Source organism: Lissotriton vulgaris, chromosome 11 (assembly GCF_964263255.1).
Source record: "Lissotriton vulgaris chromosome 11, aLisVul1.2, whole genome shotgun sequence".
NCBI lineage: Eukaryota > Metazoa > Chordata > Amphibia > Caudata > Salamandridae > Lissotriton > Lissotriton vulgaris.
In genome coordinates, this window is record NC_141699.1 from 1106955910 (window position 1) to 1106972997 (window position 17088).

Below are 17088 nucleotides of genomic sequence, written 5' to 3' on the forward strand. Positions count from 1 at the left end.
TGTAGCACTGAGATATCCATTCACTCACCAATACACTCATGCACACAGTCAACCGCCCATACAGCTGTTTTCACATGCACTTTTGAACCCATACATCTACTGAATCAACTGCTCACACATCTATGCACAGAGTCACACACCTCCCAGCCACCCCCACACACACACTCAGTCTCCCATACAAATATTTGGGCAACCAATCAATAACCCATATAGTTACTCATATAGCTACTGATCAACACATGCAGCAGTTTACAGAACTACAGTAATAATGATGCACAAATTAAGACAGTTTAGTCACTAACCCATGCACTCAGTGAGACACATTTAATCATTCTCTCATACAGTCAGTCATGCACCTACTAAATCCTTCATCCAAACACTTATACATCCACTCATTCTTCAATATGTAAGACATATTTTAACTTTACAGAAACATACAGTCACTGGATGTTGTCATTTGAGATGTCATCAGTGATGTCATTTGAGATGTCATCAGTGATGTCATCAGTGATGTCACTGACCATGTCATGAATGATGTAAGATGTGACATCATCAGCAGTGGGTTGCGGGTGCGCGATATATAGTTATTGCATCTAACTATATATGCGAATTTCTATGGTTTTGTGCGAGTAAATTAAGGTTTTGAAAATGCTAATCCCTAACTATATATGGTCTATAACCTATGGTTTTTTCAGTGAATATATATATATATATATATATATATATATATATATATATATATATATATATATATATATATATATATATATATATATATATATATATATATATATATAAATAATAATCATGAATACTATAATTCAAAATAAACTAAAACATAATACTATAAATTATAGTGATATCAAATAAATGATAAAATATAACATTTAATACGTATACTATTACCACTACAATTTATCCGAAACTACGCAAACTGTTATATTAAATACGTTATAAAAATGTTACTACTCCCACTTCATGCAACGCAAAAATATATTCAAACTTGGTACAATTTACAAATCTACCTCAAGTAATGCAACTGTAGTGAAAGTGCTGGATTGTGGTTAGGTACAATTTACTATTCCCACTCCAGCCAGTACAACTATAGGGAAATTGTTGAATTGTGGAGGGGTACCATTTACTATTACCATTCCAGTCAGTACAACAGTAGGGAAAGTGTTTCATTGCAGAGGGGTACAATTTATTATCCACTCCAGGGAGTGCAACAGTAGGGAACGTGTTGAATTACTGAAGCAAAAATTGTACATATGTTTTATCGACCTAAAAGCCGCCTTTGATTCCGTTCCCAGGAATATTCTCTGGAAGAAGCTTCATAATTGGGGTATATCAAAAACTCTTCTAAAAATGAATAATTTATTGTACTGCAATACCTGGGTCCAGATTAAAATTGGCGACGGCAGTCACACCACCCGTTGACTTGATACAAATGTCAGCTTGAAACAGGGGTGTGTGCTCGCCCCTCGCCTTCTTAACTTATTTATGACCGATCTCCCAGCCAATTTTAATAATGTAATTTCGCATTCGCCCACTGTGATGGGTAAAGAAATTAAATATTTACAGTATGCAGATGATACTATTTTACTCAGTCATACTATAATAGGCTTGAAAAGACTAATAAATTCATTTAACACATATGTAACTCAAAATGGCTTAACAATTAACGAAAAAATAAATAAATAATGTTAATAGGAAAGGGTAAATTAGGGGTAAAGGATTTGAATATTAATGATCTAACAATAGACTGTGTAAAATCCTACAAGTATTTGGGAATTACATTTGACGATGAACTGTCATTTAGACAGCATTTTAATAATTTGGAGGCTAAAGGAACGTCTCTTGCCTTTGCCTTTCAAAAACTGCGAGATAAGTTATTATGTCCTAATTATGATCATTTACTTAAAGTTATGAGAGCAAAGCTCATTTCCTCCCTGGACTATGGATCAATAATTGTTAAGGGTAAGGACGCAAAAGTGTTAGAGGACATAGTTATAAGGACTTATAAATCCGTTTTTTAGGATACCCAGACAGATCCTGCGTGCTAATTTAAGACTGGAATATGACTTAAGTAACCAGATTTTGGTCCGCCAAGCCGCATTTATTAAAATTTTACTGTTTTTTTCTCGAGCGGAGGAGGGCACATTAGCAAGTCTGTGCTGGTGCGAGATCTCGAAAGGCCATTGTTCGAGAAGCTAGCAGGATTACCTATCTGAGTGCCTTTTACGTTTCGAATGCCCAAATCTGGTCGATGAAGTTAGGAGCATCATGGTATATAAAAAGATATTGAATACAACTGTTGCTCTTTTGTCAGACTTTATGGATAAAGATGAGCTAAGAAAAAGAACCCACTTCTGGACTATAGCAAATTCTTTTGAGAAATTGTATGCTCAACCATATTTACTTTTTCATTTAAAACACTTGTTTAAAAAGAAATGTATGGTCTTAAGGTTCGGCATTTATCCAACCAAAGATGGAACCCCTAAGTGGGAGTATAAATGGTCATCAAACGTCTGTAGGCTGTGGGGGTTGTTTGAGGAAACGTTGCTGCACATTGTTACACTATGCTCAAAAATGTGTCACGAAAGGAAGCTAATTTTAAAACCTATCTTTAAAGAATTAGGAGTTAGAACTAGTAGATCTGCATTAATATCCTGCTTAAGTGGTGTCAATGTCTATAATACACAGCAATTTGTACAATTTATCTTTATAGGTGAAAAGAAATTATGTAAGGCTGATTCCTAAAGTAATTGATTAATTTGCTGGGTGCGAAGTAATGATTTTATTGTTTTTAGGGAGTACGTGGGCAATTTTAAGGTATTTTTAAATCATTCTAAAACCTTGCGATATTTTAATGTTGTTTGGTAACTTTTGTAGCTATGATCGATCCACTGATTTTAAAGATTTGAGTATGGTGCTATAATGTACAGATCAGTTTTAAAATGTATTAGTAACTATGTTATTGTCAGCTCGCGGCACTTTAGTTTTTTCAGTGGAAAATGTTTTGTATTTTTTAGCTGCTGCTGAAAGCACAGGCCACCTTAGTATAGATGCGGGGATACTTTTGTATCGCTGTTGCTAATAGTTTTAGTCATTTTAGAAATCTAGTCATGTTGGTTGCTTGTATCTAGCATTTTAATTTTAATTTTTATAATGTGAGCTCATTGCACTTTAACTGGAAATTATAAGCTGCTATCACATGTACTTATGCACTTTACCTCCAAAACTGGAAAACGGTTAATCCGATGTCGGGCATGTTATATTTTGGCATTGTATTCATATTTGTTCAATCAGACTTTGTGCTTGTTATGCATTTTTGTTTTTGTAATGATTTTAATTAATCAACAAATAAAGCACTTTCCTTCCTTATTGGATTACTGAGGGGGAAAATTTACTATTCCCACTCCACTCAGTACAACAGTAGGGAAAGTGTTGGATAGTGGAAGGGTAAAATTCACTATCCCCACTCCAGTCAGTAAAATAATAGGAAAAGTGTTAAATAGCGGAGGGCTAAAATGAACTATTCCCACTCCATTCAATACAACAGTAAGTAAAGTGTCTGATTCCGGAGAGATAACATTTACTATTCAACTCCAAAGGGTGCAATAGTAGGGAACGTTTTGGATTACAGAGGGGATAAAATGACTATTCCCACTCCAATGGGTGCACAGTATAGAAACTGTTGTATTACTTAGGGGTATAATTAACTAATCCCACCCCAGTCAGTATAACAGTAGGGAAAGTGTTGGATAGTGGAGGGGAAGAATGTACTATTCTCACCCTAGTCAGTACAAGAGTAGGGAAAGTGTTGGATTGTGGATGGATAAAATGTTTTATTAAACAAACAAATGGAGGAGTATAACCACACGATCAGTCAAGGTCTCAGCAAGGTGGGGAGAGAGAGAAGAGAAACATGCAAAAAAGGAAAATGTCCTTTTCTAAGAAGAATCCTCTCTCACCAACCTAGTTGGTGACATGCTTCATCATCGGGGTTCCACCAGGACAGCCGAGTGCCATCCGGGTGTCCTGCGACACCTGACTACAGTGGAGCGGGGTGTTTTGTGTGAATTTGTGAGTGAAAAAAGTTGATTAAAAATTGTCCTGGTATAACTCAATTGAAAAAAATATATTCTAGAGCTACTGGACAATATTAAAAAGATATATCAGATGCAAGTGCTAAGTGACGTTCTTCATGTTTCAACCTGTAACAGGAAATTACCAGGTTTTCATCAGGACCAAAGTGTACGTGACCTGGGTGGTGTACACACACGATGGTGCACCCTGCCCTTGATCACAAAAAGCCAGCTGTATAATCACACCTTACTTCCAGTGTGAGAAAGAGAAAAAAACCTGCAAAGATAGAATACAATCACAAGCAAAAAAAATACATGCCTGTAACGTAGTGTCAGGATGATCAAGTGCTCCTTGCTCTCCCATTGTGGTAACATACCTCAAATAAGCAAATTACCAATTGTCTGACTCCTTAATTCAGAGTCGGTGACAGTTTATCATGTGCATATCATTTCGTGACTGACTGAGTCATTCAGGGAAGTACGTCCACACTTCGGTAGTTGGAGGTGGAAAATAGTGCATAATAGGCCATATTAGCCGTGGACTGCTGTCATATCTGGTTACAGACAAGATATCAATAAAAAAAACGTGTGTATTGGCTTATTACACCACTTTCAAACATTAGGAAGTGGGTGACTACGCTCTAAAGACATAGGTAAGGGTATCTTGATCCATACTAGCATGCCACTCAACAGAACGTAACATTTAGAGATAACAAAGTAACAGGGGGAGAAAAGAATCTTACTAGGATTTCCAGGTTAGTGTGCCTCATGGGAGTCTGGATCGTGACGCTAACTCTATGGACATGATCTAAACATTAAAGAGTGTGGTAAGTATCATAATGGGGGGTAATCTGGACACAGGAGGGTTAATATGGAGTCCACCATGAAAGCGTAGCCCACCCGCATCAAAATTGCCAGCGGAGCCCACCCGCATAAATGAATAAAGTGGAGCTATATTGTTACGCTCGCCGTATTGCGCTAGAGTGTGGCAAAAAGATTAGCACTGAGCCCACTCGTATGAATACAGATATTGGAGACTTATCGTTGTGCCCACTGTGTCGCCCTGAGTCAGGCAAAGAGAATCTGGTCAAAGCGGTGTTCTTCCGCATAGGTCTGGTAGGGCATTCCATCAATAGTAGGGTGACAGTGGGCTCATGGTATGGTCTCAGTGAAAGTACCCTGTTGGTCTAGAAGGGATATTATTTGTTTGATCTTTCTACAGGTCATACCTACATAGTCCAGATCACATGGGCATTTTATCATGTAGAGTACTTTAGAGCAATTGCAATTAGTGTGGACACCTTGGCTCCATACTTTTCCTTGTACCACGTGACCACATGGCCACTCCCACCCGGAAGCGATACGCACTGAATTTCAACAGCGGTATCGCTCCGGTTATGGTTGCCACGGGGAGCGGAGGTCACGTACTAGGCACAAACGGCAGACGTCTATCTGGGTCACAGTGAGTACTCTTAAAGCTAGCGGACTGCAGTGCTTCCAGACCCTGGGTACATGTTGTATCATATACGAGGTACTTACAAAATTTTAAATGAGTCATTCAGATATAGGACAATTTCACCATGCAAGGTGGTTAAATATTAGTATTTACTAGAGCTCTCTTCATTTGAGTTTGAATATGAGTTGTCTTGTGACACAAATGAAAATGTGCAAATGTGAGTTCTTGTGATGTAATTGAATGTTTATTTGTGATAATTTTTTTTTTACAGTCCCTTCCAATTTTTCAAACGAACTCCAGATTTACACCATGCAAGGATTTCGAGTCATTGGATTGGCGTACAAGCCTTTGCCATCAAAAACGCCATCTGAACTGCGCAGTTTAGTGAGGTAAGAGAGTGAAGCCTCCAGCGCCCAAGCCCTTTCAAGAATCTCTCCAGATGGAAACTTGAAACCACAGAAAGGGAAGGCAGCTACTCTGCTGAGATGATAGCATTGCAGTAATTGCAAAACATGTTAGAGAAGCATTTGGTGGCCTTTGATATGACTATAGTTTTTTTTATCTAGCTTCACAAGACCTCCTTCTAGTTTGATGTATGGTCAGCTCCTGGCTGTGGACTCAGGATTACACAAACTTGTTAGGGCTATGTGAGTGCCTGACTGAATAGGAAAGCTTGTATAGAACAACACCCTAAGCCAAAACATCTCAAGGTGCTTTCTGAGGGACAGGAATTTTCAAACTTTTATAGGGTTTTTTCTCATTTGTAACCTGATGTCTTAGTTTTTACATCTCCTAAAATTGGATTCCAAATAGATACCAATTGAGTATCTGGAAGGGGTGTATTGTAGGTGTCCCTCCAAATAACGTAGTATATATCAATGTTTTGAACCAAAATCCATTCAGTACCTCAGCTCTATTGATCTCCTACAGGGAAATAATTTGTAGTTAATTGACAGATTCAGGATAGCCAGAACTAGCTTTAAGATTATATTGAGAATACAGCCACATAGATGGATAAGTCAGAGTCTACTGCCCCAGTTAATAGTGAACACTTCAGTGGCGTCCATGGAATGTATTTAATTGATTGTAGATAGGGAAGTAGAACTAGCAAAGCAGACACATATTCTTTGGATGCTGATAAGCTTTTGTTGTATCTGGAGACACTTGACACATGCCTTAGGCAAGGCCTTGAAGTCTAACAACTGAAGGCACTCATAAAGAGGGACTTGAGATAGTTCCAATGATTGATGGATCATCTGCCCTTTGATATGTTGCCCAGAGGCACAGAAGTACTGCCTATATGGCAGTGTGCTTCTCTAAGGGAATACTTAGAGTGGTTACTAGTATCTCCTAGACTAAAACATCCCCAAGGGTCAGGAGTGGAACATTATTTTAAAAATGGTACTGATGAATGCATTTTACCATTATTGGAGGGCTCAAGATAAGGGTCAAAGCAAGAGAAAGATTTAAGAGGAATACCAAATAGAGAAGTAGCTGTGCACTGATTCTTGTGCTTAGGGGAGAAATAAGAGGATCTGAAGAGACGACTGTGGGATTAGTTCCTGAAGACTGAGTTGAAGATCAGATCCACAGATTGGCTTGAAAGAAGACAAAGACGGGGACATTCTTACATTAATTGTGTTACAGCATCATTTGCCTTTTTCTTTGAAGGGAAGATGTTGAATCTAACTTGGAATTTCTTGGACTGCTGGTGATGGAAAACCAGCTGAAGCCGGAGACGGAGCCAGTGCTAGAGGAACTTTTGGAGGCAAGAATAAGAATGGTAATGGTGACAGGTATGTAAGATTACCACTGGATCTCAGTGCATGCTGTTCACATGGGTCACATCCATTTGAGGATTTATGATACCTTTAATAAAGAGTGTAGCACACAACTTAACTACTTCACCCTTGTGGAGAAGTGTGGCTCAATGGTTAGAGCCACAGACCCTGATGCAGAGGTCTGGCCCGGGACCAGGGTTCAATTCCTGCCTCGGCCAGTCTTGGCAGGCTCTTGAGCTCTAAATTCCTCCGACTTGATTTCTTGCCTTGGTGCCTATTCTAATCATGGGTCCCACTCTGCAACTCTGAGCCATAGCTTGCTTAATCTCCACAACAGCCCCAACAGCGCTGGGATGCCTGGCTTCACCTTGGGGATGCCCAGGAGTGGACATTTCACAGGGAAAAGCCAGGAAGGGTTCCTTAGCGGTATGAGTACAAGCGCCGGGAGACCCGGTCCGGGTAGCTGTGCGCTATACAAGTACAAAAAACAAACCCTCACAATATAAGCATCTGCTCAAATATGCAAACCTAATTTATTCAAATAAGATTTCTAAATCTTCAGTGTCATAGTTTTATCAATGGATTTACCATGTTCTCCTAACCAAGACCAAGTATCAATAATAAGTAGTTGTCATAGACGTTTTATTCGCAAACACTAAAAGGTCACTTAGAATTAAAAAAACATAATCTTAAGGCAATGAAAGAGTTACAGTCATTCTGCAGTACAAACATGTTCAATGCTAAAAAATGTCTATATAGGATATTATACTCTGCCAGTATAAAAAATAATTTTGCTTCCACTGGAAATAAAATCAGCAACGGTGGTATCCAATTATTGTAATACCTACATTGCACATGTCACATTCACCAAGTAGTAGCAGTGCAGAAGTGGAGTTCTGCAGCAAGAATAAAGGTTTGTTGTTAACATGGGCAATCAAAACAAATTAATTCAAACTAAACAGACACAGTCAAGCCTATTTTTGTATTGGCAGATCCCGAATCCAGAGTGGAATTCCAGACTTTATTTTCTCCTGGCATAATTTATGTTTTTGGTATTTACTAGATGTCTGTGTTTTATATTCATGATGGTGAACTACTGTATTATTAAAAGGCTTTAAAAATATTATCCTAATAATGTTTCCATGTCTTATCTGGCCAATCCGCTTTTCATATAAAAACTCGCAAAAAACATTATGCTTACACCTTCAAGGACTCGAAGGAGATGTTGCAGTATTCTAATTCTGTCTTGAGACACAGGTCAGTTAAAGTCCCACCAATCCCCACCAATCTCTTCAATCTAAATCACTCTTTATAGTCTGATTGATTTAAAATGTGGTTAGCGGATTAATATTTGTCTGCCAGGACTTTATTCGATTATCCACCAGAATTAGGGCTGTACAACAGGGCAAAGCACCTTTACAAAATCTATGAGCAATTTTAAGACATGTTGCCCTTTGATTCCAGACTGGTGTTTCACTGAGTTTAATTAGACAGAATTGGTAGTCAATAATTCACTATAAAATTGAAAGCAGTTCTATCACCATGCCTGGCTCAACATATTGGTCGAACCAACTTCCAGCATCGAGGTTTCTCCACTAGTGACATATGTAAGTTCCTCAAAGTAGGGTGGTTAGTCCACTGGATGTCTAGACAGGCAATCTGCTGGAGGTTTATTTCATTTGACAGATCTTTTGTAACTCCCTAGACTGAATCAGACCTTAGCACCTTTATTAAAAGTTCTAATGATGTTTTTATCGCTGAAATTCCTTAGAATAAAACTCATAGTTTAGAAAACACAATTTAAAATATGTAAAAGAAGTCTGCAGTGTTGAAACAAGGGCACATATCTGTCCCCACATCCCCACCTCTAGAGAAACAATGGGTGGTGTGTGATTGTTCAAAGTGTAAGCTTCTGATCCATGTTCAAAGTGCAAGCTTCCGATCCATATCATTTTGCTACTCTCTCTCTATGGTCTTTGAATTGCAAGCAATGATTTGCTGGTAACTTCTGCATGGGATTGAGGCGTGGCCATACAGGCATCCAAGAAGGCGGCCTAGCGCAGGGCTATGCTCGTCAAGGGGATTCATAAGCACCAGGAAGCCATTAAGCATAACAGTATTCCTCCACTATCTGGGGAGGATGTCCTGTGCCCCTCGGGACTACACAGCACTGTTCTTAAACTGTACGCATCAGTGGCCCAGCCGTAACATGAGCTGCTGGTGAGCTTGAAGCCGGCTCCCTCACCCACCTGCCATGTTGGGTGGGCACAACCAATAGTGTCTCCTTGGGTGTCCCCCCACCTTGGGCCCTGCAGCACATTTGCTGTGCTTCCCCAGACCATGGGAGAGGAAGGTAGCATTGGGCTGGGTAAAGTGATCTATGATACATTGAAGATGGAACCCGGCAGAAACCCTTGGACTCTGCCTCCTCCCCTCATGCACGAGTCATTTGCGGCCCCCACAGAGGACAAGTGTTGGATGAACAGTGCTAACTTCGAGCCCACCTCAGGACCAAACACATCATTTTCACCACCCTCCAGAAAGAGAGTCTGCCTCGCCATGCCTGACATTGTTCGCACATGCAGCCTTGGAGTAGGGGGCGGACTTTCCCTGCTGCTCTCCCCATTCCGCATCAGACATTTCCCCTCTCTGCACAGCTTCAGGAAGAGCCTCAAGGCCTGGCTTTTTGGCTGACCTGGAGCTACACCCACCCCCTCACCTTGAGGTCCTCACGGGCGAGTAGCGCACTTCACAATTGAGCAAGTTGACGTAAAGCAGGAAAAACACCTCATGATAGAAACATGCTATACTGAATTGTCTATATGCACTGCTGATCACCTGTTAGGTGCTGAGAGCGAAGCACTTGTGGACTCCTTAGCTGTCATCCTGCTGGAACTCAAAATCAGCTTACCGTCCATTGAGGAAAAATTGATTTGATGGCCTCATGCCTAGACCACCTGACAAAACGCATGGACAGACAGGCAGCTTGACTTGATGGAGTGGAGCGTAGGATCTCTGACCTTGAGGCTGACACAGGTGCTACTAAAGCCAAAGTCACCAATCTAGAAAAGCAGTTTCTGAAAAACTGCTGTGAAGAATGAGGATCTTGAGGAGCACTCCAGGTCCAATAATATCTGCATTATGCCCATTGCTGAATATACAAATATTGACCAGATGGCAGCCTCTTTTAAACCCCTATTTAAATGTTTCTTCAGTCTGGCATTAGGCACATGCAGCAGTAAAATACTTCACTTCTTAGTCTGCACCACATGAGTCATCCTCAAGACTTGATTATTGGCTGGTCCTTCCAGAAATTGCCACTTCTGTATTGGCTGCCTGACATTTACCCTACACTCTTTCAGGTCACTCACTAATTGTGTTTCAACTTGCCCTCCCTCGCTCCAGGGTTTGCCACCCATAGTGTCTCTGTTGGACACAGTATTTGAAGATGAAATTAGGTTGGTAATTTTACAATATTTTCAGATTAATGTTGGTGCAGTCATCAAGAAGGCTATAATATGGGAGGCCTATAAGACCTTGATCTGAGGGCAGGCAATTCTGAAGCATGCAGGGGTTTTGAAAGAAATTCTTAAGAAGTTTGCACATCTCAACGCTAGCTTGGGGGCCCTTGAAGCTGTGATACGCAGTACAGTGAAGGGCAGGGTCCTGGCAGAACATCGGCTTGACTGATCAGGAGAGAGCGAGAAAGCAAGACACCATATTGATATATTGGAGGGTGGGGACTGAACAGTCCTTACTAACAATGAAGATAGCGTATCCGAATGTGTACATTATTAATGGTATCTTTACACTCCTGAGATGTTTGATCCCTGGAAGATATTAATAAGTACCTAAGCAAAGTAGTGCTGGTGTGGCTAAAGGACTGCCATCAACAGTTTCTGAGTTAACCAATCTCCTTTGAGGAGGTTATTGCCTCCATTTATTCACTTGCTGGATATAAAGCTCCAGGTACACATAGGCTCACTTTTTTTTGATAAGCGTACAAACACATTTTTTCTTCCCACCTAATTGAGGTATAAGCAGAGGTGCTTCGAAACAGAGAATTGCTCCCTTCATGCAGGAAGCCATAACCTTTCTCCTCCCTACACCTGGAAAAGAACCCACTATATGTGCCTCTTATCAACTTCTCTCAATAACAAATCGTGATAACAAGATTCTTGCTTAAATAACTGCCACCAAGTTCTCCCTCCTGCTGGAGCAAATAGTCGCTGCTGAACAGTTGAGCTTTCTCTGTCGTATATCCACAAAGCTCCGCATGGGTATTGCGGTGATAAATCAAATCAACCCTGAGGTAAGAGTGATGCGTACACTGCTTGATGTCAGAAAGGTGTTCAACTCCCTGGAATGGAAAACATTTTTGAGATCATCCAATGAATGTGGTATACCCAACAATCTTCTCACCTATATATGCACATCCGGTGACCCGTATTTCCGCCAAGGGCCTCACATCAGAACATTCACATTAGCACAAAGGACTCAGCAGGGATGCCCCTTATATCCTGTATTATTTCTATTGACTATAGATCCTTCGGGCAGGCAGCTCCTAAAAGAGCGCCTGCATAGAGGCCTCAGCTTTTTTCATGGATGCCTCTTGCTGTCCATGTGTACAGATAATATATTGCTCTTCGTGAAGGTCCCAGTGGGCAGGCTCGCACCACTGATATGTGAAATTGTTCAATTTGGGACATGTTCTTGTATTTCCAATAATTGGTCTAAGTCAAAACCTTTCCCACTAACTGATAGAAAAACAAAGGTCACCCTAAAATACCCTATCAGTTGGGTTACAGACTTGGTTAAATACCTAGGTGTCTTTATACATATACAGCGGAAGCAGGTCATTCGACTCAATTATGGCCGGGCAACTGACAAGCTATCACATCGTGCTGATCTTTGGCTCCAACTTCCATTGTCCTTGGTGGGAGAGTAGCCTTAGTTATAATGATAGTCCTCCCCAAACGACTGTATCTATTTACCAATATACCTATATCCATTAGCAAGCACTCCTGATCAAGTTGGTCTGGGTAAATAAGCCATCAAAGATTGCATCTGATTTTCTGGTCCTCCTGTTTGGATGGGAGGAATGGGGGGTGGGCGGGTTAAAAGTGCCAGATCTGGAAATACACTATCTAGTGGCTCAATGTCACTTTGCCAAATTTTGCTATAACCCGGATAGACGCATACCTTATCTTATCCCGAGCATGATCAGACAAATGAGAATCAGCTGGTGTGACTTCTACCAACAAGTCTTCGCAAAATACAGAATAAAATCAAAATGGTTGCATCGGCCTGGAGCTCTATTTATTACAAAACCCATGAGCCATGCCTGTACTCATTGGCCATTAGGTTGCTTTCCAATCCTTTACTTCCACTTACAACCGATCGCACTGTCCAGACGACCTTGTTGAAGATGGTCATAACAGAAATGGGCCACCTTTATGTACATGGTAAATGCCTGTTGTTGGACTAGTTCCACTCCTGGAGTGATGCCACAAAACTTGACGTCTAAAGACGAGCCTACTGGTTTTGGCTGAAAAAACTGGATGGGTTTCTAAGCTCTATACATGCATATCACAATTCATACCAGGAAGGGCAGATTCGGCTCAGACCGCTTGGGATGTGTAACTGTGTGCGTTCCCACCTGAGGCGGTATGGACATATTGCTGTGTAATGACACACTATCTGTTAACTATAGACACAAATTATTCTATTATAAATACCTTTTGCTGGGCCTACAATACCACACAGCAAAAGCACAGGATTGACCTCTCCATCCCCCATAGTTGTTTCAGCTGCAGATGGGACAGTGTGGGATTTCTCCATCTTGTGTTGGAATGTCCCCCTATCATTAACAATTGGTGTGAGGTTCTCCTTGGTATAGATGACATGACATATAATTTGCTGGACCCATTGCTGGTCTATGCATTCCACAAGTTGCACACTGCTTGACTGCGATTGTCCTCCTCTTGGCCAATCATAGAGTGGCTATAAACTGGGGAGGGGCTAGACTACCAACTTTCGTTGATTGGTTATGAGACATGATGATTTCCACTGATTGCGTAGCAATCTACATCTTGCTGCGGCCACCTACATATAGACATCAGGATATTTGGAACCCAATTTGTCTTATCTACTGCATAATGCATTGGATGCCCCTAAGGATCCTATTGTGGGTAAGACTGAATAACTACCTTGTCTCCACATTGATATCTATGGGCTTCCAGATGTGTCTTGATATTGTATATTGCTACTTTTCAGTTTTTTTCATGCTCTCTTCTTCTTTCACCTTTTATTTTATTTCATATCTCTGTAAACATTGTCCTATTGATGGATTTACATTTGCATTCTACCTTTGTACTGACATGTGCCTTCAACCACCCCTCCTATGTAATTAGACCGTCCCCTTGTTAGACAGACTTTGTGCGACTTCTATTGTGCATGGTCACTAGACCTGTGTCTTCATGACTGGACATGCTATGTTGAATTTGAAATAAACATTTATAAAAGCTAGAAAATACCCTGCACAGGCCACATTCCTAAACACGCCATTTTGGTGTTTGCCGTTGAAGTTTAGTTGTTAGCATGTGGTTTTTAATAGATTACTGATGTATATGTTCCTCAGGTGACAACCTTCAGACTGCGCTGACTGTTGGAAAACGCTCTGGAATGATCCTTGAGTCTAGCACGGGTATCCTGGTCACTGCCTGTGGACCGGAAGGCTCCAGCCCACCATCCATCACCCTACGAGAGGTGGACCATCAGAAGAGCAAGATGGACTTAGTGAACAAGAACAATGCCTTCTGGGTATGCATCTCATTAACTTGAGGGAGGAGCAGCAAATGTTTTAGATAGAGTTGTTCTCCAGCTTTTTATAGCTTGACTGCTGGGTAAGTTAAAAACATTCACTCTGTATTCTGAGTCATTCTTATGGTTTTCCAACATACACTTTTCATGTTCAAAGCATGCTGGGTAAAAATATATTGTTCACAACACAATCATTTACATTTTTATTAAATATTCTACTTGATAACTACAGGTTGTTAAAAGAATGGAATACCCACGTACTTGTGATCCCCAAAGTGAAGAGTGCAAAGACTGTTGACTCTCAGTGCCTGGCACGTGATGTTTTTAAATACATGGCACATTTCTCACTTTCCAAACATCTCTTGAAAAGATTGTAATTCTGTCAGTGATGATGGCCAAGTTGGAGCTGGATCAGAGCACTGCCCACATATTGAACAGCAGAGCCCCCCTCCATTTCTCAAGTCACTTATTTAACAACTTGTTTTATGTTGAAGACACTTGCAATGTATATAAAGAGTCCTTCATAAAGGTACCATGATCGTGGTATGATTGGACGGGGCATCACCCATTGCTCCACCCTGCCCAAATATCCGTTAAAAGGGAGCTTGCCACTACCACCTCTCACACTGCCCGCTGTCTTCTGCGTGATGTACCTCTGTGAGTGCTTCTCAGACGTGTTAATGAGCTTACCTGTGACATTAGGGTGGCACAGAGCTGAATATCATACCACACTCAGTGGGTCAATCAACCAGACCCTCTCTACCTAAACTCTTGCTAGCAAAATATTTAATATCTATAGTATACAAAAGAAATTGAATTCCTAAAAATGTAGAAAAAGGAAATGAGTGGCTTGGAAAAGTATACCAGGCCTGGAGAATTCCCACACCACATTAATAATACTAATGGGAAGCTGCTAAGATGCGTACTTGGTCAATTTCATGGTTTTGCCACAAGGTTGTTTAGCATCGCTGGGGAACTTCAAATAAATTGGCTTTAACACTGAGTAAAACTACAAGCAGAAATACTTACCTGTGGCTTTTCAGAGTTCTGCCGTTGTTGAAGATTTCATTGGCTAATTGAAAGTGTCCTAGTGGCTTTCCGTACCCACTCTCCTTACCCTGCACCGTAAACAAATTTCAATCTCTAAGTTATATATCGGGAGGAGAGGAGCAGGAGCTCAGCTGAATGCAGCGGTAATGGATGTCTTCCTCCTCTTTAGAGCCTAGCAGAGCCTCTCTCTGGCCTAGATGTAGGACGGGGCTTTAAAGGGTAACCATGCAACCATTGCTGATGAAGACCTGCCCAATCCTCAGAACATTTATAAGGTACATGCCTTGGGTATCAACACAATCAACACAATCCCAAGTTTTCATGGACTAGAAATCCAAAATGGTGAATACATGTTCCACTGAGAGGAGCTCTTAGCAAACCATCTCTACCACTGACCTTCCCTGTTCAGCCGCCGTGAAGTAATATTCATAAGGTATATGCCTTGGGTATCAAAACAATCCAAAGTTTCATGGTCTAGAAATCCAAAATGGAGAATACCTGTTCCAAATGAGAAGAGCTTTCTGCAAATCACCTTTACCACTGACCCTTTCTGTTTAACCCTGTGAGCTCTAAATGACTTCTGCTGCTACCTACCACACTTCTTGTGGCCTCCTATCAGTAGGTCTCCTTTAGTCCTGCTAGGTCTTCCTTTCCAGATAATCAGATTTTAAACTTGTTATTGGTATTTCTAGCCCAGATTACCTACACACTGAGGAATTACTTTTGTTTATACATTCCAATTAAAAGTTGGAAATGTAGTATCCCTTTACATATAGCAAGAGATAGGCCATGAGACCAAGGCTGCAAAGAAAATATGAAGCTAATTTGTGTTAGGTTTTAGAAGCAGTAAGGAAGAAACATCCCCCGTCCCTCCTTGAAAGACCTGTACTGTGATCTGGGTGGTAAGGTAGTTGACCCTCATAGAAGAAGGTGTCATACTAAAGTGACACCAAAGGCAATTGGAAGTTTTAATACCCAACATTTTGAAAATAGCACATGTGTTTGGGCGTGGCCAGCAGGCTGCAACCAAAGACTGCGGGGTCAACACACCAGCTATCCTCAGTAAAACGGGGGGGGGGGGGGACTGTGGAAAAGATGGATTTCTTTATATGTATGCATATGATTAGAGGTTTCAGGTATGAGGACCGTCGAGAGCGCACTTATGTCATGTGATGTAACAATTTGTTTACACATTCAAACTTCCTGGCCAGAGGGCACAGTCTTAGGGGAGGCATGCTTTGAGCAATTTTATGATGGCAAAATGTTCTTTGTAAATAGACAGAGTTGATTTCCTTTGCAGAACACTGGTGGTCTTGATCTTGTAACAGTGAGAAAGAGGTTTATTAAAGGGCTCCTGGTCCTGCGATCATTCAGCAGTGTCCTGCAGGAAGGGGGATATCATTGAATTCCATTACTTTAATTTGATGATATTTCTACAAGTGACCCGATATTAAAGACAATTTTGTGATAATGTTTTTGATTACAGGAGACGTTCATTAGCAGTGAAGAAAAATTCAGCTACTACTTTGCCATGGATGGAAAAACGTACCAGGTTATTCTACAGAACTTCTACAGTCTGCTCCCAAAGGCAAGATTTAGATTTTCAACCAATCTAAATGTATTTATTTCCAAGACATAATCTTTTAGCAATAGAAAATAATAATTTTTTAAAGAAGGTATGAAAACATATTTTTCAATGTCGAATCTCCATGGAGATAAACATAATAAGCCGCAGAGCGCAACCTTAGTTCACTTTCACATATTAGATTTTATACATTTTGCTTAAAAACATCTAATACAAGTAAAGTTCAGTAAGCTCTTTTACAAACACCGATATTTCTTTTGTTGATAAATGATGTTATTGATACATACGCAAATATTAGACAATAAA

The 17088-nt window shown here is 40.5% G+C and overlaps 1 protein-coding gene across 1 annotated transcript in view; it reads left to right on the forward strand.

Annotated features, from left to right (window-relative positions):
* The window catches only part of LOC147684248 (putative cation-transporting ATPase 13A4), a 387249-nt gene that overhangs the window by 197983 nt on the left and 172178 nt on the right, over positions 1 to 17088 (forward strand). Inside the window, exons 18-21 of the mRNA XM_086944648.1 lie at positions 5816 to 5933; positions 7216 to 7340; positions 13966 to 14147; positions 16684 to 16785. Coding sequence (XP_086800774.1) covers positions 5816 to 5933; positions 7216 to 7340; positions 13966 to 14147; positions 16684 to 16785 — 527 coding nt within the window. The remainder of the gene's footprint in view (positions 1 to 5815; positions 5934 to 7215; positions 7341 to 13965; positions 14148 to 16683; positions 16786 to 17088) is intronic.